This window comes from Neltuma alba, unplaced genomic scaffold, assembly GCF_004799145.2.
Source record: "Neltuma alba isolate B1F8T4 unplaced genomic scaffold, ASM479914v2 tig00002165_pilon, whole genome shotgun sequence".
Taxonomy (NCBI): Eukaryota; Viridiplantae; Streptophyta; class Magnoliopsida; order Fabales; family Fabaceae; genus Neltuma; species Neltuma alba.
Window position 1 is genome coordinate 1 of NW_021632765.1, and position 21,861 is coordinate 21,861.

At 32.8% G+C, this 21,861-nt stretch overlaps 2 protein-coding genes across 2 annotated transcripts; both read right to left on the reverse strand.

The window, feature by feature from the left end:
- Positions 1-12: 12 nt before the first annotated feature.
- LOC114718180 (acanthoscurrin-2-like) lies at positions 13-788 on the reverse strand (the record flags this gene model as incomplete). Its single annotated transcript, XM_028903435.1, has 2 exons — positions 736-788; positions 13-491 (listed from the first exon to the last, which is right to left on the reverse strand). Coding segments are annotated over exons 1-2 (532 nt in total), but the record flags the coding sequence as incomplete, so codon positions are not given.
- A 627-nt stretch (positions 789-1,415) lies between these two features.
- Positions 1,416-11,069, reverse strand: LOC114718191 (pentatricopeptide repeat-containing protein At5g08305-like). The gene is given in 5 exon segments (XM_028903445.1): positions 1,416-2,148; positions 2,151-3,413; positions 7,262-7,887; positions 8,944-9,009; positions 10,560-11,069. Coding segments are annotated over 2 exon segments (1,635 nt in total). The 5' UTR covers positions 3,190-3,413; positions 7,262-7,887; positions 8,944-9,009; positions 10,560-11,069; the 3' UTR covers positions 1,416-1,552.
- Positions 11,070-21,861: the final 10,792 nt, after the last annotated feature.

The window sequence follows — 21,861 nt, forward strand, 5'->3', positions numbered from 1 at the left end:
AAAACCCCAAACCCCCAACCCCGACCCCAAAACCCCGACCCCAAAACCCCGACCCACAACACCCCGACCCCGACCCAGACCCGACCCTGACCCAGACCCCCAGACCCAGACCCCAGACCCCCCAGACCCCAGACCCCACCAGACCCCAGACCCTAGACCCCAACCCCCAACCCCCCACCCCAACCCCGAACCCCGAACCCGAACTCGAAACCCCCAACCCCCAACCCCCAACCCCCAAACCCCCAAAACCCCAACCCCAAACCCCGGTCCCCCCCGGACCCCCGACCCCGACCCCCGACCCCGTCCCCGAGCCCAAACCCCCGAACCCCGAACCGTAAACCGTAAACCCTAAACTGTAAACCGTAAACCCCGTAACCCCTGAACCCTGAACCCTGAACCCCGAAAACCCCAACCCCAAACCCGAACCCCAAACCCTGAACCCTGAACCCTGAACCCAGACCTTGAACCCCAGAACCCCAGAACCCCAGACCCTAAAACCTAGAACCCTAGACCCTCAACCCTCGACCCTAAACCTCGAACCCGAAACCCCGAACCCTAAACCCTAAACCCTAAACCCCAAACCCTAAACCCTAAGCCCAGGCCCCAAAACCCCAAATCCTAAGAACCCTAAACCCTAGGTCCTGAAACCCCAAAACACTAAACCCAAACCCCTAAACCCTAAATATGTGTAATATAATTAACACTGGGCTAGACCGAACCAATCAATCTGAATACCATGCCCGAAATTCAGTCCAACCTAATGGTCGGGTTGAACCGGGTCTAGTCATGTATTTCTTTGGGTTTATTTTATCAGACTAGCTTATGCATAGCCAAGACTAGGTCCGAGCGAGCAGACCGGTTTATGGGTTTCTTGTGCAGCCCTTGGATAAGGAGTTGGTTGGTAAGTTCAACTTGAAGTTGTAATGGGTATAGAAAGACTTAGTATTTAGTCTTATTGATTGTAATATTGTTGCTGACTGTCTTTTTGTAATTTCCCTAGAAAATTGCCTTTGGGATGGCTTAGAGACACTTAGGTTCTATATGAGGCAAATAGAGTAGTTGAATGGACGCAAGTTTTGTGAAAGGATGTTGTTTGGTGAGAGATAGCCACTTATTGATAGTATGATAGACTGCCAACCTCGCGGTATTAGCTTTGTGCCAATAGAAATTGGTATATGAACGGCGAGACAATAAAAAAATCTTACACTGTAGAATATCGTAGCGAAAAAATACACAAGGATTTTGGCTTTTACCTCCTATTTTGTTGTTATCTTATTTCAACTCTAATCGAATTCGGTTTAATCTTTTTTCAACTTTAATTTAATATATCAATTGATTCAAATATTCTTCATCGAGGCATACTTTGATTCAATTGAATTTTTTGACCTAGAGATGATCTTGCAACAACTATGAAATTAACAATACAAATTCTATTTTACTAAAAATTATGTGCAAGATATGGATCTCAAAATTATTGCGCCAAATTTACATGCTAAAAATTGTAACTTTTCTTTTAATTTGAGTGGTTCAGAAAGACATAATAGAAAGTAAGCTACTCATCTTCCATTTCAATATCAAATGCCCAACCTTGGTTTTCTTGGTCAACGCAAAGTTTCATTTGATACCCGACAAAACTTAGCATTGAGTAAGTCTCTTCTAAGTTGGGATGCGATTTATCATGCGCAATAAATCTATGAAGGACCCCAAATAATTCCACAAAGCTGAAACCTGGTGATTTTTTCACCCCTCTTCTCTCCATGGCTTCTCTCAAGCTCTTTGCATCATCCCATCGTTTCACAACTGCGTAGACATTTGATAACCCAACATACCTTCCATCATGATGAGGTTCAAGCTCAATAAGTTTCTTACCAACTGTTTCTGCAAGATCAAATTTTCTATGGTTAATACACCCATTAAAAAGAGCACCTAACATGGAAGCCGTTGGCTCTATGGGCATTCCACATATAAATTGGTATGCTGTGGCTAAATGACCTGCACGTGCTAGCACATCCACCATACAAGCATAGTGCTCACTTTTGGGTGTCATGCCGAATTTTCTGAGGCTCTCAAAAAAGTACCATGCTTCTTTTACTAAACCCCCATGAGCACAAGCAGTCAATAAGCACAAGTATGTTATCTCATCAGGTTAATACCAACTACTTGCATTTCCATAAACAGTTTAAGAGATTCTTCAACTAAACCATGTGTTGCAAGACCTCCAATCGTTGCATTCCAAATCAGGACATCAGTTTGGGTCTTTGATACACTATGAAACACAGGCAAAGCCTCCTGTATTGCCCCACATTTGGCATACATGTCCACTAGAGAAGTCTTCAAAACCAGGGTCAGCGGTAATTTATTCTCAACTATATACTTGTGGATCATTCTTCCCTTCTCCAGAGCACCTAAGTGAGCACATGCACATAGAACACTCACCATGGTCACTTCATTAGCCTTTGTACCTGAAACCCTCATCTTTTCAAAGATAGCCATGGCTTCTCCATATTCCCCATCTTTAACGTAACCATCAATCAAAGAGCTCCAAGACACGACATCCTTCTTAGGCATTGATTCAAACACTTTCTGTGCCATAACTATTTCTCCACACTTAGCATAGCCATCCAACATGGAATTCCATGAAACCAAGTTCTTCTCTTGCATTCTATCAAACACCTTTCGAGCACATACAATATTCCCACAAGAAGCATACATATGAATCAAAGAATTTTGGATAAATCTATCAGACGCGTGCCCTCTTCTTACAATTTGGGCATGCACAGATACACCGTTTTGTTGATTCAAAAGGCGTGCCGATGCCTTCACAAGAAAGGGGTATGTTAAGTAATCTGGTGAAACCCCAAATCGCAACATTCTCAAAAAAACTGAAAATGAACGGTTTGGGTTTTTACTGATTGAATAGCCTCTAATGATTGTGTTCCAACTGAAAATTGTTGGGTTGGAGAGATGGGAGAAAACCTTGTAGGAATAACTGATGTCACCAGAACTGGAAAGAGCCGAGAAAGAAAGGAGTCTGGAGGTGAATATGTCATCTTGAGATAAGCCAAAAGAGAACAAAATGGCATGAAGTTGCTTCAATTCATGCATTGACTTGCATGTGGTAAGGAGGCTGAGCAGTCGAGTGTGGCTTGTATTTACATTTATACATGAGACTGATGATCCTCCAACCATATGTAAATAAACTTTCTATATTTCTTTCAAAGAACAGAAAAAGTCGAAGGAGGAATCAATAATCCTTGCCGCACCAAAGAGCAGAGTCTTGTAGCAGGATTCAGATAAATGAAGACATAATGTTAACAATTAGCACCTGGCATAGGAATTCGATCCTCTTGTGGGGTTGCCAGTTTCCAGTGGAACGTATTCACCAGCTTTTGGAGTCAAGATGATCCCTGAAACTAAATTTGATTGAACACAGCTTGTTAGAGACAGAGTAAAGGCGATCCGTAAAGGTAGACTCATCTGTTACTACATTCAGCCCCATGATGTGCCCTGTTAGCCGACCCACAGTGAAACCCAAAGTTCTCATTGTAATGGACGTTGCATAATATCTCAAAATAATTTTACTCTATTCACTCTAAAATTAATACACAATACAAGATTAAGAAGAGTGACACTAACAACATTTTAACTTACTTTTAAGCTAACATGCAACACTCCTTCTAATGCTGACATGCTTTTTATGCAAATAGTTAGGTAGATATTAAAAAATTAAATGTCTAATTTGCAAATATTAAAAAAATTAATTAAGTTAATTATTTATAAAAAAATGAGTATTGTTTCTCCAACAGTACCCTTATTAATAATGTGCATTAGAATGGAGACATTTTAACATGTATAATCATCATGGACATTACTTTAAGAAAAAAATGAATCAGGATCTTATATTTAGAATCACATTAAATATTTAATTAGCTATTATATTTAGGATCAGAGGTCATATGTATTTATACATATTTTTTAAAATTGATGTTAATATAGTAATTTTGCATGACCAACTCAACGTATCAATAATGATTAGGGTGAAAAAATCAATATTGACATTAACATACTATCTCTTATTCCGATTCAATTTAATCCTAAATATATAATTTCAATTCATTTTGTATCCAATATTTATTCATTTTGTCATCAATCTCAAATAACTACAAATAACCATTACACATGTTAAGGAGTTACGATCAATAATTCAAATACACATGATTAATAAAGACAGCATAAACATATATTTGTTATAAATAATCTATTAACAATTTTTCTTAACATTCATAAATTAGTTATTTAGCTCTTCTATTAAGAACTAATAGTATTAATCAATAAATAGAGTAAAATACATTTACTACCCTCTATTTTATCTAAATTACAGAAAATGTGTATAAATCTCTCTTAAAATGTATGTTATACGAACCTCCCTTATATGTTTGAGATTCCATTTCTATCCATCCAAGAGTGAAAATAAGCCAACGATTTGTCAAGGACCTGTTGCCCGACATATTTGAAAATAAGAGTAGGCCTACGCCTTTTTAAAGGCCTAATCTTCTTAACAAGCCAGACTTAGACTCTCTAACACGCCTGTTAGGCCTGCCAAATGGCCTCAGCCTTTTTTTTTTTTTTAGAGATTATAATTTTAATTAACTTTAATTAAATTAAAGTTAATTAAAATTATAACCTGTACAAAAAAAATTAACAAGCCAGGCCTAGGCTTTCTGACACATCTGTTAAGCTTGTTAGCTAGCCTCAGCTTGTTGTTTTTTTTTTTTTGTACAGGTTATAATTTTAATTAACTATGTTTTATTTGCTTCTTAATCCTAGTTTTAGTCCCTCCAAAAAGTTATGTACAAATTGTCAACCAAGTAAAAGCTATATATAGTCTAGGAAACACTTAGTACAAACCCATTTAATTTTTGAAACTTTGAAAGGAGTTATACACAGATATGCAGTTTCTGAATATATGGATTTGAGCTATATCCATAATTTGTGTTATGCGCTTGATGCCTTTGAAGTTATTTTTGGGTTGAAATAATAAAGTACTCCTCTAGTTTTAAATATAAAACTGAATTTATAATGTAAAAGTAGGTAAATTACACTATAAAATAAATATCATCCTCTTCTTCCTTAATATCTTCTCTCCCTCTTCTACTTAATTATGATTAAGAAAATATCCATACGGATAATTTAGAAAAAATTAATAAATATAATAAATAGGTCTTGTATTTAGGAACAAAATCAACTCAACAATTAAGTCCTATATTAAAAAATAAAATAGTATATTATGTGTATATGCACACGGGAAGCTGCGATTTGTGAAAATAGGTAAATTACACATGCAATGCAAGGGATACGTGTGTATGTATGTGCTCACCTGTAGGCTTTTGTGGTCACCCAGTAGGTATAGAAATATTTTAATTTTAGGCCTTTTTCTTTGAAAAATAAATGGACTATGTTTCTGACAGTATTGCTAGAGACTTTAATTTAGTATTATCTTGTTAGTTGATTTGATTATATCATATTTTATGTTTGTATTTTAGATTTAGATAATTTACATTGAGTTATTGTAATTTAGAATTAATTTATGAATATTTAAAAAAAAATACATGCTTCTCAACAAGCTTCAGACTAAGCCGAGCATTACTAAATAAAAAGCCTACAATTGGCTACAGGCTAGACTCAGGCCAACAAGTTTCAAAACAGGCCTAACCTGTTAAGAATAATACCTAGTATAACCTGTTTTCATTCTTACATCCATCCATCCGTCAAGTTTAACTTTCGAACTTTTATTTTAACCAAAATATTCCTCCCTAACATACACGTTATTAAACATTTATATTTATTAAAAAAGTATTTTTTTTATACAACAAAAAAGAATTATAATGCATGTATTTTCAAAATTGTTAATATGTTGTAAAATTTATTAATTTTGATTATATTACAGAATTATATAATTTTAATTCTTCATGAAATATTGAAACTCATTTATTTAGATTTCTTTAAAATAGCTAAAAAATATTTTAAATGTTTTTTAATCATATTATATAAATTGTATGTGTTTGAGAAATTATATAAATTATTTAAATCTATCATTTAAAATTTTAAAAAAAAAACTTGTCCCAAACATTTATAACTTATTTGATCAATCATATATTTATTTAAAGAATTAACCAAATTTCCATTCAATTTTTTATGTTTAAATTAAGTAAATTCCTTAATTTTCTGTCTCAAATGATAAAAACATTAAACAAATAACTATTTGTCAAAAAAATTAAGACAAGACAAAAAAAAATCTTAAATTTTTCAAAATAGTTTTAGTCAAAATTTGGGAATTTAATGTTATGAATGGTAAATTAGTAAATAAAAAATATCTCAACATAAATTTTAATTAAAAAAAAGCATCTTTTTATAATATTATTAAGGGCATTAAGAGTTTGAACCTACATGTACATTTCTGAGATAGCAGGAATTTACGTGTAATTAGGACAAAACGTAAGATTAGAGTATTTTACTCTAATAAATAATATTAATATATTTAAATATTATATCTATGGAAGGGGCATGGCAACGTCAGGGATGTGCGAACTGTGTCACTAAAAGGATCTTGATCATATCCAACGACAAAGTCCTGTTGCAAAGAATTGATGAAAAAGGTTGGCCGCGGAAGCCAATCACATGACTTCTACAGCAGACCCGTCAAGGACTGGCTCCTACGGAACCTCAATCCATGCCATTCGAACCCCCAGTAAAGACTACTTTTTTGGGACTCCGATTTGGGAACTCTGGGATAATAGGAATAAATGTATCTTTTATTTATCCACTGATAACCTCATGATTTCTGCATGTACCACTGTTAATCACACCATCAAAGCCAGTGCCATTTTGGAGACTATCGACACTGATACTTTAGCCTTGTACTCGTGTAAATAAATATTCATACATCTCTTTCCACTCAAAAAAAAAAAAATTATGGCCAAAAGCTATAGAGATTATATAACAAATTAAAGAAAAATTAATAATGGATTGCAACAGCGAACATAAATTCAATTCAATTAATAAATGCTTACATCCATTTGCTTTTCTTCCTTTTATTTTCTCAACACGCAAGATGACTAAGAGCAATCACCATTTTGTTTAACAACTAACTTCAATTATCTCCAAGCAACCAGTTAATAGTTTATGGCTAATAGATTGCATTTGAGATTTAAAATGGGACAACCACACTACAAAACATTACTTTAGGGGGGAAAAGGCATACCCGAGGATTTCAATCATCGTCCTCAAAAAGATCGAATTCAGAAGCATCAGGAACATTGTGGTAACTCGTGTATCTTATAATGATAATGGACCAAACAAAAGTCAATGAAATATATTTGAATAAAAACAAACTGAAGTTCCCACTGCCTCTCTATCCCATAATAAGAAAAAGGGAACAACACTTAAAACTGACTCAAGGGGGACAACATGTCCTCCTAATGATCATCAGAACATGAAATTACTTTGATTCCCCTTATAATCACTCAAATGATCATCCCATGAAATTATTCTGATTTTTCAAATCTAAACCAAAAAAAAAAAACCAACTCAAGATGAAGCAAAATAAGGACCACCCACCCTCAAATAAAAGGAAAAATCTGAGGAAAAAAAGGTTCTAAAATCATAGAAAAAATATGCAATTTGATTTCGTAGGATACTGATATCCAACAAGAATCTCTGGAGCCACGTAATACCAGCTCTGCTGTGGAAAGTAAGAATGTAATCAGTCCAATTTAAGGAAAAAAAAAAATTATCATACAAACCGCAATAAAAGTCCACCTCAGAGGTATTACAGTTTGGAGGCCCCTTCAAACTTTTCCAAGTCAATCGAGCGGAGGGAAGTTAAATCTGTCGAACCAAAAGACACATAAAAGGTAAAATTTGTGAGATAAAGTAGACTAAATCATGATTCATATGCAAATAAAAGAAAATAAATCATTATTTTCTACAACCTGGCATAACAAGGTCAAGGAATATTAAAACACATTCCAAAGACCATAATGCCCCCGATAATACCTAACTAAAATAATAAAAATTTAAAATTTATTTAAAATTTTAAAATAAAATTTCAAAACCCTTGACTCTTCCACAAATTCTGGGATTAAATGGTATTATTAAACTAAAATTAAACATAACCACAAGAGGGCACCCTTATATTTCATTTTCATCCCAACCTGTATGTCGGTTCATGAATACTGTTCAAGGGAGAAACCGCCTCGAACTTTACCTTGGAAGTATTCAATATTTTAATTTTCGTCTAAACTTCCACAATATTTGGCTGCATTTAAAGATTCTATAACAACGTTTTTCACTCAGCCTTAGTTTGGACGAGGTAAAACTTCTCCAGGTTTTGTCCAAATAATAAAGTTCTGTAATACATCAGATCTTACAACATCCTACAAGTTTGAAAGAGATGTGATACAGATATTTAGGACTTTCCGTTTTTTTTAATTTTCATTTTTTATTATTCAGTTTATCTTAATTATTTATTTATTTTGTAGTTAGTGACTTAGTAGGCAGTTATCTTAACCCCACTCTCCCACTACTTATTTTCTGATCTTTTATTAATTTTTTTTATTTATCATTATTTTAGGTTATAAAACATTATTAGGGTTTCACTTGGATAATAGACTGGATTATACGATTGAAAGTTACAGACTTATTCCCTCTACTTATTTTCTGATCTTTTTCCTCTTTCTTCCCATTCTTCCATAATTTCCTCTCTTTTCTCCTCAATTTCTCAATTTTTCTTCTCGTTTCACATCAATTTTGGTATCAAAGCCTGGTTGGCGCTTCTGCTGATGAAAGCAGAAAACCATTATAATCATGTTGTCTGGAGCCACGAAGAGGAGGATAAGCAATTAGGACTAAAATAGAATATTTAACATCTAATTTTATCCTTACCTTCTCTTCCATAACTTGCTTGAGACCAGATAGAGCGACAGTCTCAACTTCTTCAAGAGTTAGGTCCTGCAAAACAAACAAATATCATGAATGCCCCATTTTCATGCCTAATGGATGCCTCGGGCAAGAGAATCGGCCAAATAAATAACATAACAATTCTTCATTTTAACCAGGTTGAGTACAACAAGTCACATTGACATCAACAACAACAACATATAAAGAATTGGGAGGAGAAAGGCCAGTTGCCCCTATTGACTCTACCTTTCGTGTTTAGAAATGAATAGCCAAAAGGCACTAAACAACTCTCTAATATGTAGTTATTTTACAAAGCTATAATTTTGACTTATATTTTGCACAATACAGTTAGAAACGGATAGGATCAAATCAGGTTTAAATCTGTTGGGGGGGGGGGGTGTTGAATTTAAAAGGGAGAATGACATTTGTTTCATTTGCATGCAAGGAAATTATTGACATTTTGGTTTATACTTGATAAAAAAAGTTGTGAATATATGTGGTATAGTATGCTCCGATTAGTTTCTTCAGTCTCCAAGGAAAAACTAGAAATCCTACAAGTTTTAAGGTTTGTTATATGCACACAAAAATATCTCAAATATATTTATATACAATTCAATGTGTGCATATAATGTGTGTGCAGGAATGGAGTCAGTGACAGAAGGCAGCAATCGCAGTATTGGTGAGAGGATGAGATTTTTAGGAAGTGTCAACGTGGGCTCTGAACGAACGTTCTCAACAAATTCAAAGATCTCTCTCTTTTCCAATATCGCCAAGCATTTTCAAATATGCACACACCAACTCCCTCACTGTCATATATACTTCATTGCTGCTAGCCTGCTGTTAACTTCTTCCCTCCCTCTCCCTTCTCTTTTCACTATTAAGTTGGATCCAGGTTGTTTCTAATTGAGTTTCTCACATGCAAATGCAAGCCGCATTGCTTGTGTGTATATCGACATTCATGCCTAGTATCTCTCCCTTTCATTTAAGTTTGTTCTAAAATATGCAAATGTAACTTCACTCTATTAATCCTTATATTTTGCATATATCACATTTTTTGGCGCCAATATAGACAGCTCCTTAGTTATTTTAGCTTTAAACTGCATATGAATTTGCATATACCACGTCCACAGAACGGTGTAGATGGTCCAAAGATGCTGATGAAGCAATGAAATTGCATTGAAAAACATGTCACACCGAGGAGCTCGGAAGAAAACAAGAGAAAATATTTCTTAGCCATTAGTTTCTCATCATCTACATTAACAACCACGCTATTACTATTTTTGCATAATTAACAGAAGCCAAAATAACCAGGTCGACAACCAAGATGCCAGTTAAATTGATAAATAAAAACCTGATAAGATGAGTACTGCGTTGTTCTATGTGCAAACGTTGGCATTGATTTTGATATTCGATTTACTTGTACAAAAATATAGTGTTCCAAGATGTACAGATAAATAGTATGCTTATATAGCATTTGAGACAGTTTATTAGTTTAGGAAGCAGAGCCATTATGCATTTCTGAATTAAGAAGAGACATCATGATCTAGCAAAAATCAATATCTGCAAGATTTGATTACAAAGGCACCCAAAAAAAAAATTACCGTAGAATTTGACGGTCGAACCTGCTGAGAAGCTATGCTTGGCACCCTCGTCCGTTCTTCACACGCCAAAATGGAGCTCCAAGTCGACTGCGACAGTAACGACCTCGAAGAATGGAAATCTAAGAAGAAGGCGGAGATGGAGAAGGGGACGCGGAACTCGTGTTCTAACCCCAAGTGCTTCCGCGACAGTGACGAGGTTGAAGAAGAGAAGGGGAAGAAGAAGGCCGAAGGTTCAGGCTACAGAGGTCGAATATGGGAATGCAACAAAGCAAGACGAATCAGAATGAAATGAAAGTCACACCTAGTGGGCCATTTGTCTTGGAGAAGGCCCAAAGTCGTGAGAAGAGTGAGGGAAGATTTGAAGAACCAAGGCCCAGTACAATAAATGACAATCATAATTCATTTAAGAACCAAAGCTGTGGTATTTTATGGACCTAATATAGGTCACATCCCTCACGACATAGGATTGAAAGACCCAAACTTCCTAGGGTGTTTGGTAAAGTACTTTTTAAAAATGTTTTTGTATAAAATGAGACAAACTTATTTATATATTTATTTCACACGTCGTAAAAATACTTCTAAAATTATAACTTAATTTTTATCCAAACATCTTCTAGACAGTGAGTTAATAATTAGTAAGTTATATTAGGATTAAATTAGTCATATTAAAATAATATAATTTAATTGATAATAATAAATTAGAATAATATTCATAAATAATAATCACCCAACAAAATATGAGAAACTATAACAAATAGACATATTGCACAGAGAAATACACATTTTAGCAGAGAAATAAAATTGACCCATGTAAATATCAAAGAATATCTCCTCATATATTTCACTCATTCTTTTTATTAGGTGGTTGCCTGATACGAAATCCAATCCTTCCCATAAATGATGAGGAATCTATCAATGGCGTGACTCCATTCATTTCTTTAATCTCCATCTACTCACACTCCACCCAGCTTTCAATTCTTCTTATTGGATCCACATTCCCACTTCAACTCGAGTGTCCTTTATCTTTTAAGTTAAAAAGGGTTAGGACTGCCTATATTTTCTGACTCCAAATCATCCATGGATCTAGTCCGGTTCCACCTACAAAGAAAACATAAACAAAACTAAGGCCGTGTTTAGATGTATCCCCAAACCATGGGGAAAGAAATCAGCCAAACAGAGGGGCAAAATATGAAACCATGATTTGGGGTAAAATCATGGTTTTGAACCCCAAAACCATGGGTTCGATGGAAGTGATTTGAAGTTACTTCATACTCATATTTTCCAGACGTTAGTGTGGACCCAACAGCATATGACAAAACAGCCCCATAATTGATAGCTCACTCTTCATTCCACACTCAGTCCTTCACTATTTAATCTTATAATTTATAAAGATATATACATATTAATTATTTATTAATTATATTATCTTATATATTATTAATTATGTTAGTAAAAATTATTTTATTAACAATTTTATTTCTTCAAATCAAAATATATTATGAAATTTATCCCTTATATAATTATCATATTAACTTATGATTTTTTTAGTAATTTACATATGTAAAAAGCGTTTCTGGTAACAATTATCCAAACACTCTCACTTCTCCGGAAGCTATTCTCTTAACAGTGATTTGGACTGTGTTTGGGTGACACCCCAAACCATAGTTTGGGGAATAAATCACCCAAACACCCACTCAAAAACCAAAACCATGGTTTTGGAAAAAGTAAAAAATTTTTGCTTTTGGAGAAAAAAAAGGAGAGTGTGAGAACCTATAGGATATGTATCTTGTTATTTTTTTTTATAAACATATTTTTTATAAACATATTTAATCTTATATTTTATAAATATATATACATATTAATCATTTAGTAATTATATTATCTTATGTATTATTAATTATGTTAATAAAAAATATATTATTAACAATTTTATTCCTTCAAATTAAAATATATCATAAAATCTATTTTTTTATATAATTATCATATTAACTTATGTCTTTTTTTTAGTAATTTGTATATATAAAAAGTGCTTCTGATAACAACTATCTAAACACTCTCATTTCTCAAAATCACTTTTTCATAAAATCTATTCTTTTCAGAATCTATTCTTCCCAGAATCTATTCTCCAGAATCACTTTTTCAAATTACGATTTGGTTTCATCCACACACACCCCAATTGGTTTCAATCACCTAGTCACTTTGCTTGGAGGTTTTCGTTGTCTTTGTCAAGTTATTTCTTATACTTTTGAACTACTTTTAAACCCGTAAATGGCATACATCGAGTGAGTCATAATCAATTAATATATCCTTTTACAAGTATATGGAGTATGGACTATTAATCTTCACTGTATGCGCAAAGAAACGAGAAGCTTGCTGTGCCAAGGTTCATAGTCAGTCATCCCAGAGACCCAGAGCATATCTAACTAAACGAAAAGAAGAGCACAGAAGCGGAAAAATAAAAAGAATCTCGTTCCAAGCTCCAAAATGGCAGAGATGATTTGTTATCTTACAAGTAGAAGGAAAAAGGGAAACCTCCGAGTTTGCGACCGTGAAGAACAAGACGACTTGCAACCGGGATTGAAGAACAAAGCAGGCGACTTGCGACCGCCACAGAGCAGAAAAATCCGGCCAGCAATTTAAGGACTTGCGCGATGAAGTGAATATTGATGCTTGAAGATGAGAGGCTGCTTTCAAGATGCTAGGGATTTCAGACTTGGGGGAGAGAAAGAGAACACGGTGAACGACTGTGTTTTATTTAACGTCGTTTTGTAAGCTGGACTATTAAAAAAATTAAGGGAAAATTTTAATTAAGGACCACAGATATGGGAATTAATTTCAAACAGCTCCAAAAAAAAAGCTGAAATTTCAGTTAACGATTATGAAATTTCACTAAGGACCCACATGCAAACTGAAATTAATTGCTAAAGCTATTTTACTGAAATGCCCTACGTACTATATCTGCTGAAAAGGAAAAAGAAAGAGAGAAAAAGAACAGTTTCATGCGTGAGGTAAACGTTTTTTCTAAAATTTTGTTCTGTTGAGCTGATTGTTAGGTTGTGATAGTTGAATGATGTAGAAATGAGTGTTTAAATATATGGGTAAGTAGATAGTGAGGTAGAAAAAAATCTGATTTAGCTTTTAAATTTAGAGAGAGATTGTTATCTTCTTCTTCTATGGAGTTAATAAACATGAAATGTTAGTGATTTTTGAAAAGTGGGTGAGAATGGGGGAACGCTGACTGTAATACGTTGTTGAAGGAACTCAGGAAGGTAGAACTAAAAGGAAAATGGGTGAATGTGCTAAAATAGCTGATATAAAAATAAAATGTGCAAAAAATGGTAACTTGCAGTTGTGAAAATATGTATTCGGATTGTAAATTTGCAAATTGGAGTTGTGCAGGAAAATGACAATTTAATGTTATGAAAACCAGTATTTCTGTTGTAAATCTGTAAATTCCTATTGTTAACGGATACTATCTATTATTATTGAAAGTTGATTGAAATTGATAGTTGAACGATGTGTAGCAACGGATTATAAATAGCTACTGGTGGTGGGAAACAATGAGAAAGACTTGAGACAAACGTCACAATTGGACAGTGCACGAGAGTAAGTGGGCATATTTGTTAGCGGGTTGTAATCTTTTTCGTATAATAAATTGATAGTTGAAATATTTCATGACTGTACTTGATGACAAGCTATCCCAAGTTTTGCGCTAAAATTGACCGGTAAAACTGTAAATGTATGAAAGATTTTGTCTATTTGTGAGTAGATGTATTTCTGTTGTTAATTTATGTATTGTTTTTGCAAATTCTCTAATTCCTATTGTAACGCACGTATCATTTTAGCACATTTCCTAACTCCTGTTGCCAATTACGTAAATCCACTAACAAATACACGAGCTCCTGTTCTAAATTTCCCAACACCTTTTGCAAATTGTCTAAACCCAATCGTGAACACACTTGACAGACTCTAGTGTGATGATTCAATTATATTTGAAAAAACCACTTACAAAAACAGGAGCCCCTGTTGTAAACTTAGCTATTATTGTTACAAATTCCCTCATTTTAGTAGTCAACGTTTGCACTCAAACTATGAAATTTGTGGGGGAAAATATATTATCATCACTAGACATGCAATAAACACATAATATATAATTCATTGCACTGAAAATGAAATTGTGGGTAATCGTTATGCATAAAAATTAATACATCCTTTGCTAATATAAAAGACATCTTGAGCTCACAATCCCTCTTTAATTTCTCTTGGTTGTGTCTGTATCTTTGCAAGTAGTTGTACAACAGCTGTCAACCGTGTATTTCTTGCATCAGTAATGAGCCGCCACAACAAGTCTGACCTTAGGGAACTGAGTTCTTCCTATTGCACAACATTAAAAACCATCAAACAAGGAACACAGTAGAGTACAAAATTGAAATGTAAAAATAATGCATTTATAGATAAGCACTTAATCAACTCATACTTCTACAAAATAGTTGTTTCCCGCCACCAATAGCTATTTATAATATGTTGCTGCACATCATTCAACTATCAATTTCAATTAACTTTCAATAATAATAGATAGTATTCGTTAACAATAGGAATTTGCGGGCTTATAATAGAAATGCCGGTTTTCATAACATTAAATTGTCATTTTCCTGTACAACCCCAATTTGCAAATTTACAATCCAAATGCATATTTTCACAACTGCAAGTTACCTTTTTTTGCACATTTCATTTTCATATCAGCCATTTGAACACACTCACCCATTTTCCTTTTAGTTCTCTCTTCCTGAGTTCCTTCAACAACGTATTACAATCAGTGTTCCCCCATTCTCACCCACTTTTCAAAAATCGCTAACACCTCATGTTTATTAACTCCAAAGAAGAAGAAGATAACAATATCTCTCTGAGCTTAAAAGCTATATCATATTTTTTCTCCTCACCATCTACCAATGCATTTAAACACTTATTTCTATATTATTCAACTATCACAATCCAACAATCAGCTTAACAGAACAAAATTTTGGGGAAAATTGTTTACCTCAGCACGAAGCTGTTCTTTTTCCCTCTTTCTTCTTCCTTTTCCCTCTTTCTTTTCCTTTTCAGCAAATATAGTACTCAGGTTATTTCAGTAAAATGGCTTCAACAATTAATTTCAGTTTGCCTCTTGGGTCTTTCAGTGAAATTTCAGAATCCTTAACTGAAATTTCAGATTTTTTTGGAGGCTGTTTGAAATTAATTCCCATCTACGATTCTTAATTAAAATTTTCCTAAAAATTAAACCAAATAGGGTTAGCACATGTTTGGATTGATGTTTTTAACAAAAAACATGTATTGGAACTAGGCAAACGACATTGCTAACAAGTGAATGTTTAAACAAGTGTTTAGGTCAACACTTTTGCAAATGAACTTTTGGGTAAGAAAGCCAGCCCAATGCAAAAGCGAATTTTTTGGGCTTTTGCCATCACAACATGAAAAGAGAAAAGAAGACAATAGAAAAAGATAAAATTACTCCTAACAAATCATATAATTTGATACTACATACTCTTAATATAAAACATAAATAACTAATTTAAAGATATTAATGAAATTAATTAAATTACCTATTTGTAACAAATTAATATGGTATTGCCTAAAATATCATTGTTAATCATGTGTATTAAAACTACCCATTAATAAAAACTTCTTAGTATGTGTAATCACTCTAGGGATTACTAAGGGGCAAAATAGATAAATAATAAGACAAAATAGATTGAGATCTTATATTTAGTATTTTTCAAATTTTGGCAATAATATTTAACTATTTTTATAATTTTAATTTTAATATTCTTCTTAAAATTATCACATCACATACACAATTAATTAACAAAATTTATGTCCTTTGCACTCATTTTATTTCTAAACTTATTTTTTTACTCTTCATCCAAATAAGTTTCAGTTTGTTAAACTGATTTTTCTACAAATGTCAATCCAAATATCAATCACATTACACTAACTTATTTTTACTCCAACTCATGTTTACAAAAGTTAAATGAAATAAAAGTGAGTTTTGTCATAATTAATCTAAAAACACCCTTACCCAGTTTACACCAATTTTACCAATTTGATCCTCGGTTGGTTTAGGATCTAAACCAGACTGATTTACCAATTTTCCATTGATTCGGCTAGTCCGATCCATTTTTTTTCTCTATTACATAGTTGTATGGAATAGATAGATAGAAGATCTATTCTGATTAAAAAAAAGTGATTAAAAAATGATTGTGGAGGAAAGATTATGAGTAGAATAAATCATGTGAAAAAAGTGATAATAATAAATTGAAAATGTCTGAATAGTTAAGATGAGAATCAATTTTCGTATCTAAATTACTAAAAAAATATAAACTAATGTGATATTTACAATAAAAATGATTGTTTTGTTTTTTAAATTATAGAATATAGTTGAAAAATTCAATGCATTTTTTAAATAATATCATTATTTTTTCATCTCAAAGACATCTGGTTTATTTTAACATTGATCAACAATAATAATTATTTATTGATCTTAATAATTTTGAAAGAAAGAAGATGAGGGTATTTTTGGTATAATATGTCACAACCATGGTTTTCACCTCGAATAAGGGTGTGTTTGGATGAAACCAAACCGTGGTTTGGAAAAGTGATTCTGGAGAATAGATTCTGGAAAGAATAGAAAAGAATGTTATGAAAAAGTGATTTTGAGAAGTGAGAGTGTTTGATAGTTGTTATCAGAAGCACTTTTTATATATACAAATTACTAAAAAAAAGACATAAGTTAATATGATAATTACAGAAAAAATATTTTATGATATATTTTAATTTGAAGGAATAAAATTGTTAATAATATATTTTTTATTAACATAATTAATAAATAAAATAATATAATTAATAATTAATTAATATGTATATATATTTTTAAAATATAAGATTAAATATGTTTATAAAAAAATATGTTTATAAAAAAAATAACAAGATACATATCCTATAGACTCTCACACTCTCCTTTTTTTCTCCAAAAGCAAAAAAATTTTGCTTTTTCCAAAACCACGGTTTGCCCAAAACCAGTGGGTGTTTGGGTGACTTATCACCCAAACCATGGTTTGGGGTGTCACCCAAACGGGGCCTAAATAAAAGAGTCTTTAGGTAGAAACCAAAACAATGATTTGAAAGTAAAAGCCATGGTGTTAAAAAGAGAAAGCTAAATATCTGATTTTTTTCCTCACAAAAGCACTTATACATTAGAAATTATGATTTGGAAGTAGAAAACCATGATTTTCTAGAGGCAATTTTTTTTAACTTTTAGAGGTGAAAAATCATAGTTTTAAGCGTAATAATAAGAGTGTATAAATATTATACCGATAATACCCTCTTCTTTTTCCTTTCCAAATATAGCAATAAATTCTGCTTATCTTTTGAAGATCGTGCGGGGCAATATTTGCCGAACATGTAATTGTAAGGTGTAGGGCAACTTTTTGGGGTAGTTGGAGCACTTAAAGCAAGAATTGCAACGATAATATACAAAAATGTTGTACAATAAAAAAGCTACAAGTATAAGCTGTTCGTGCCACAATTGTTAAGAAAATATCTCTAGAAAATCCTTGACGAATATTTGTCTTTTATGCTTCTTTTGTTGTTTGGGCCAAAAAATAAAAAATCAGACTAAACACTAAATCAGTTGAGATAGTGATTTAAGAGTCAGTCAGTCAAACCCGAGTTAACTTGGAGTGAAACTGATCATATTAAAATAATATAATTTAATTGAGAATAACAAAATACAACAACATTAATAATCACTAATAACAAAATACAGGAAAATATAATAATAGTTTGATTGTAACAATAACAAAATACAACAACGTTGAGAATTTTGATCTTTACAATTCATCATTAACTAAAATTAATAATCATTAACACCAAAATCATCACTAAAATTCATTTAAATCTATAGTGAGTGATATATTAGGAGTTGAATGAGAAAAAATAAAACTAATAGCAAAATAATCATTCAAACTTGTTTATTATCAATTCATACGGGTTTTTATCGATTCACACCGGTTTAACAAGTTTGATACCGATTCAACTCTTGACCAGTTCTATGCTTAAACTGAACCTGACTACCGGCCGGTTTACTGGTTTTCTGGTTGAACTGCCGATTTGGTATGTGTTTTGTGATCAGTTTTAACAATAGAACTGTCAAGTATTATGATCAATTTTGTGTGTTCTTGTTTCAATTACTTGATGGTTATTGATATAATCATCAAGTATGGTTAATAAATACTTGACGATTATAATAACCGTCAAGTATTCTTAAGAAGAAGATTATTATTGATAGAGAGAAAAATGATGTAAGTGAAAATCATTTGACATACAATGTGAATAAGCATATTTAAGAATTATGGAGTAATATCAATTGATTCTATGAAATCTAAAGTTGATAACCTAGTGAATTTGCCAACAAAACCCTAGGTGAAAAAAATCAATTATTGAAACATCAAAAGGAATTTGACTGGAGCCTATATGAAATTTACAACAATGGCAACCCATACTACTGGAAAAATATTCATTAATGTCGGTTATATGTGACTTTCAACAACAATTAAAAATGGGACGTGGATATGGGTGACATAATTTCAGAGACATTCTAAGTTGTAGAATGTACTTTTCTACAACACTTGTGTTAGTAGCCATCGTAGAAAGTATGGTAATTCTACTACAATTATACTTTCTAACCATCATGGATTATTCATAAAATAATGACGTTTAGCTGTGGTAAATAATGTTAATTAATTTATCTATGACGGTAACAAAAATAACCGACATAGAAAATATATCTTTTTTTTATATATACAATTCATTTGGTTTATAAACCACTTGCAATTGCAAACTTTATAGGCAACAATTATATGCCAGACCAGTCCATAACCAATTTTCTGTACAAAGCTAATTTAAATACTATATCTTAAAAGCAAGCCCTACACAAGACCAATTCAAATGCTAATTCCTAAATGCCTAATGTTTGAAACAAGTCCTAAACAAGCTAAAGTTATTAAAGAACCACATAAAATGCAAAAGCAATTTACCAACTATTTTGTTCAAGTAAGAAGGTGGATAAAATGTTTCTTATGAAATTAATCTCCTCACTTGAGTAAGGTAAATGATCTTCAAACACCTGAAAATGAAAATTGAATCAAAACATATCATTATTCACTAAAATTTTACAAGCTCATTAATAAATCATAAATTGCATATATAATTACCTTGTGAAAATTATTAATCATCTCAGTGCCAATTATTTCATACATATCGCAAATTACATAGTGTTCGCACTCTACACTTCCTGGTTGGTTACAGTACTAAAAAATATATAAATGGTGATCAATATGATGATAAATACTACTAAAAAGATAATGAAATCCGACAATATTTAATTCAAGGAACTTACTTTAGGAAAAATCCATTTAACTTTATACAATAATGTAATCTTTCCTTTACCTTTCTTTTCCTTATTCTTCTCTTGTTCTTTACTTCTAATTAGCACTGAAGTTGTTCGGATTGCCCTTTCATCAACACAAAGAAATTATAATATGCAATTGAATTAATTATCTTGACAACAAATAAATTAATAGTGTAACTTACGTATCAAAGATTTCTTTGGTTTCGTCAACCAACTTCCCACCAAGAGAATTAATCCAATATAATATGTATGTGTGTGTTTGTGATCCATAAGGAAAATCACAACCAGTGTCCAATGATAACTACAAAATCATAAACTGTTTAGATTAAAACTCGTTGCATACATTGTGTGTGTGTGTGAAATTTAATCCAACTTGCCCTTCAAAAAGAGGTACGAGATAACATGGCTGCTTGGTTAACGTCATTGAGTTCATGACATATAACCTTCTCTTGGGTGATGAATTGTGCTGTTTCTACAGTTTCTGAGGGCACATAAACCCGTATTTGTCCTCCAATCCCTTTCTAGTGCACTCTTGATAACATGCCCTATAGTTGAGTTGACACAGAAATAAGTACATAAATAGGAATAAGTAGGTGGTTAAATGAATTAAATTACAACTTACAAGATAACAAGTTGTATGAACATAGGATCAAGCTCTTTCATTGATAGGAACTCAAAGAGGTCCTTCTTATCCATTGTGAAGTCATAAGGAGTGTCCAAACCCACAATCTCGCCTAGCATTTTGAGACTGAAAGGTTTGTCTGTTTGATATACTACTTCACGAAGCATCCCTAGATTTTCAAATTTCACGGTGATGCTCGAATCAATGGATGGAACCTTAGGAAGTGATGATTGATTTAATATGATATAAAATGTTAGAATAAAAAATTTTGTTAATTAATTAAAGAAACACACAGGAACAAAAGCTATACCTTTTTCTCGGATGGCTTTTAACTCATTGAAACTGACATTATGCTTGTTTGAACAAGATTTGTTAGCCAAACAATGAAATTGCCCTTAGCTTGGCCCACTGTGCGAACCTTGTCAATAGGAAATGGAACTACTGCATCTCCCTAGCCATCATAGACTGTCTTTATCATCACCCTGACTTGATCTTGCCTAATTTGCTGATAGTGGATTATTGAACCAAGAGTGTACATCCGGCCATTAGCAACGACATGCAAAATAGGTTCCTCCAAGTAGAGAATGCGAGGAACTCTATTATTTTGCATACTATTAGGGTAAGGATCAGCAGGCAATAATTGTAATGGCAGATTGTTACTATCTTTGCCACTTTTGACCATGAGAGATCCCTAAAACTATGAAAGAAATTAGTTAACACTTTGAGAAATCTAAATATTGAAATAATTAAGTGGCTATTAGTTACCTAGGATAGAGGATTAGGACCCTGGGATATTATTTGTGTGATCAAGCCTTTTTGAGCCATCATCTCTTGGAACTCGACAAAAAGTTCTTATTTCATCTTCTTTTGTTATTCTTGCATCTCCTCATGCATCTTTAGAAGTTCCTGTTCATTCTCTTCCTTCATCTTAGATAGCATTTTATCTCTTTCTCGTTTCAATAACTCATTAAGCTCTTCTTTACAATATGTTGATGATCTTGTGCTACGAGAACTGGCTCCAAAGTATTGTCTAAGTCCAATCCCTCTTCCAATACCTTACACAGTCGCGGTGGTCTGGCTTCCCAATTGCAGTAGCCAAAATATCCATTCTTCCACTTGGAGCAAAGGAACCTTGGGTTGCTTGTTCTTTAAGTGAGTCCTGTAACACACAATGCAAGTTAGAAATTTAACCAAAAAGTCTCATAGCTAAACAA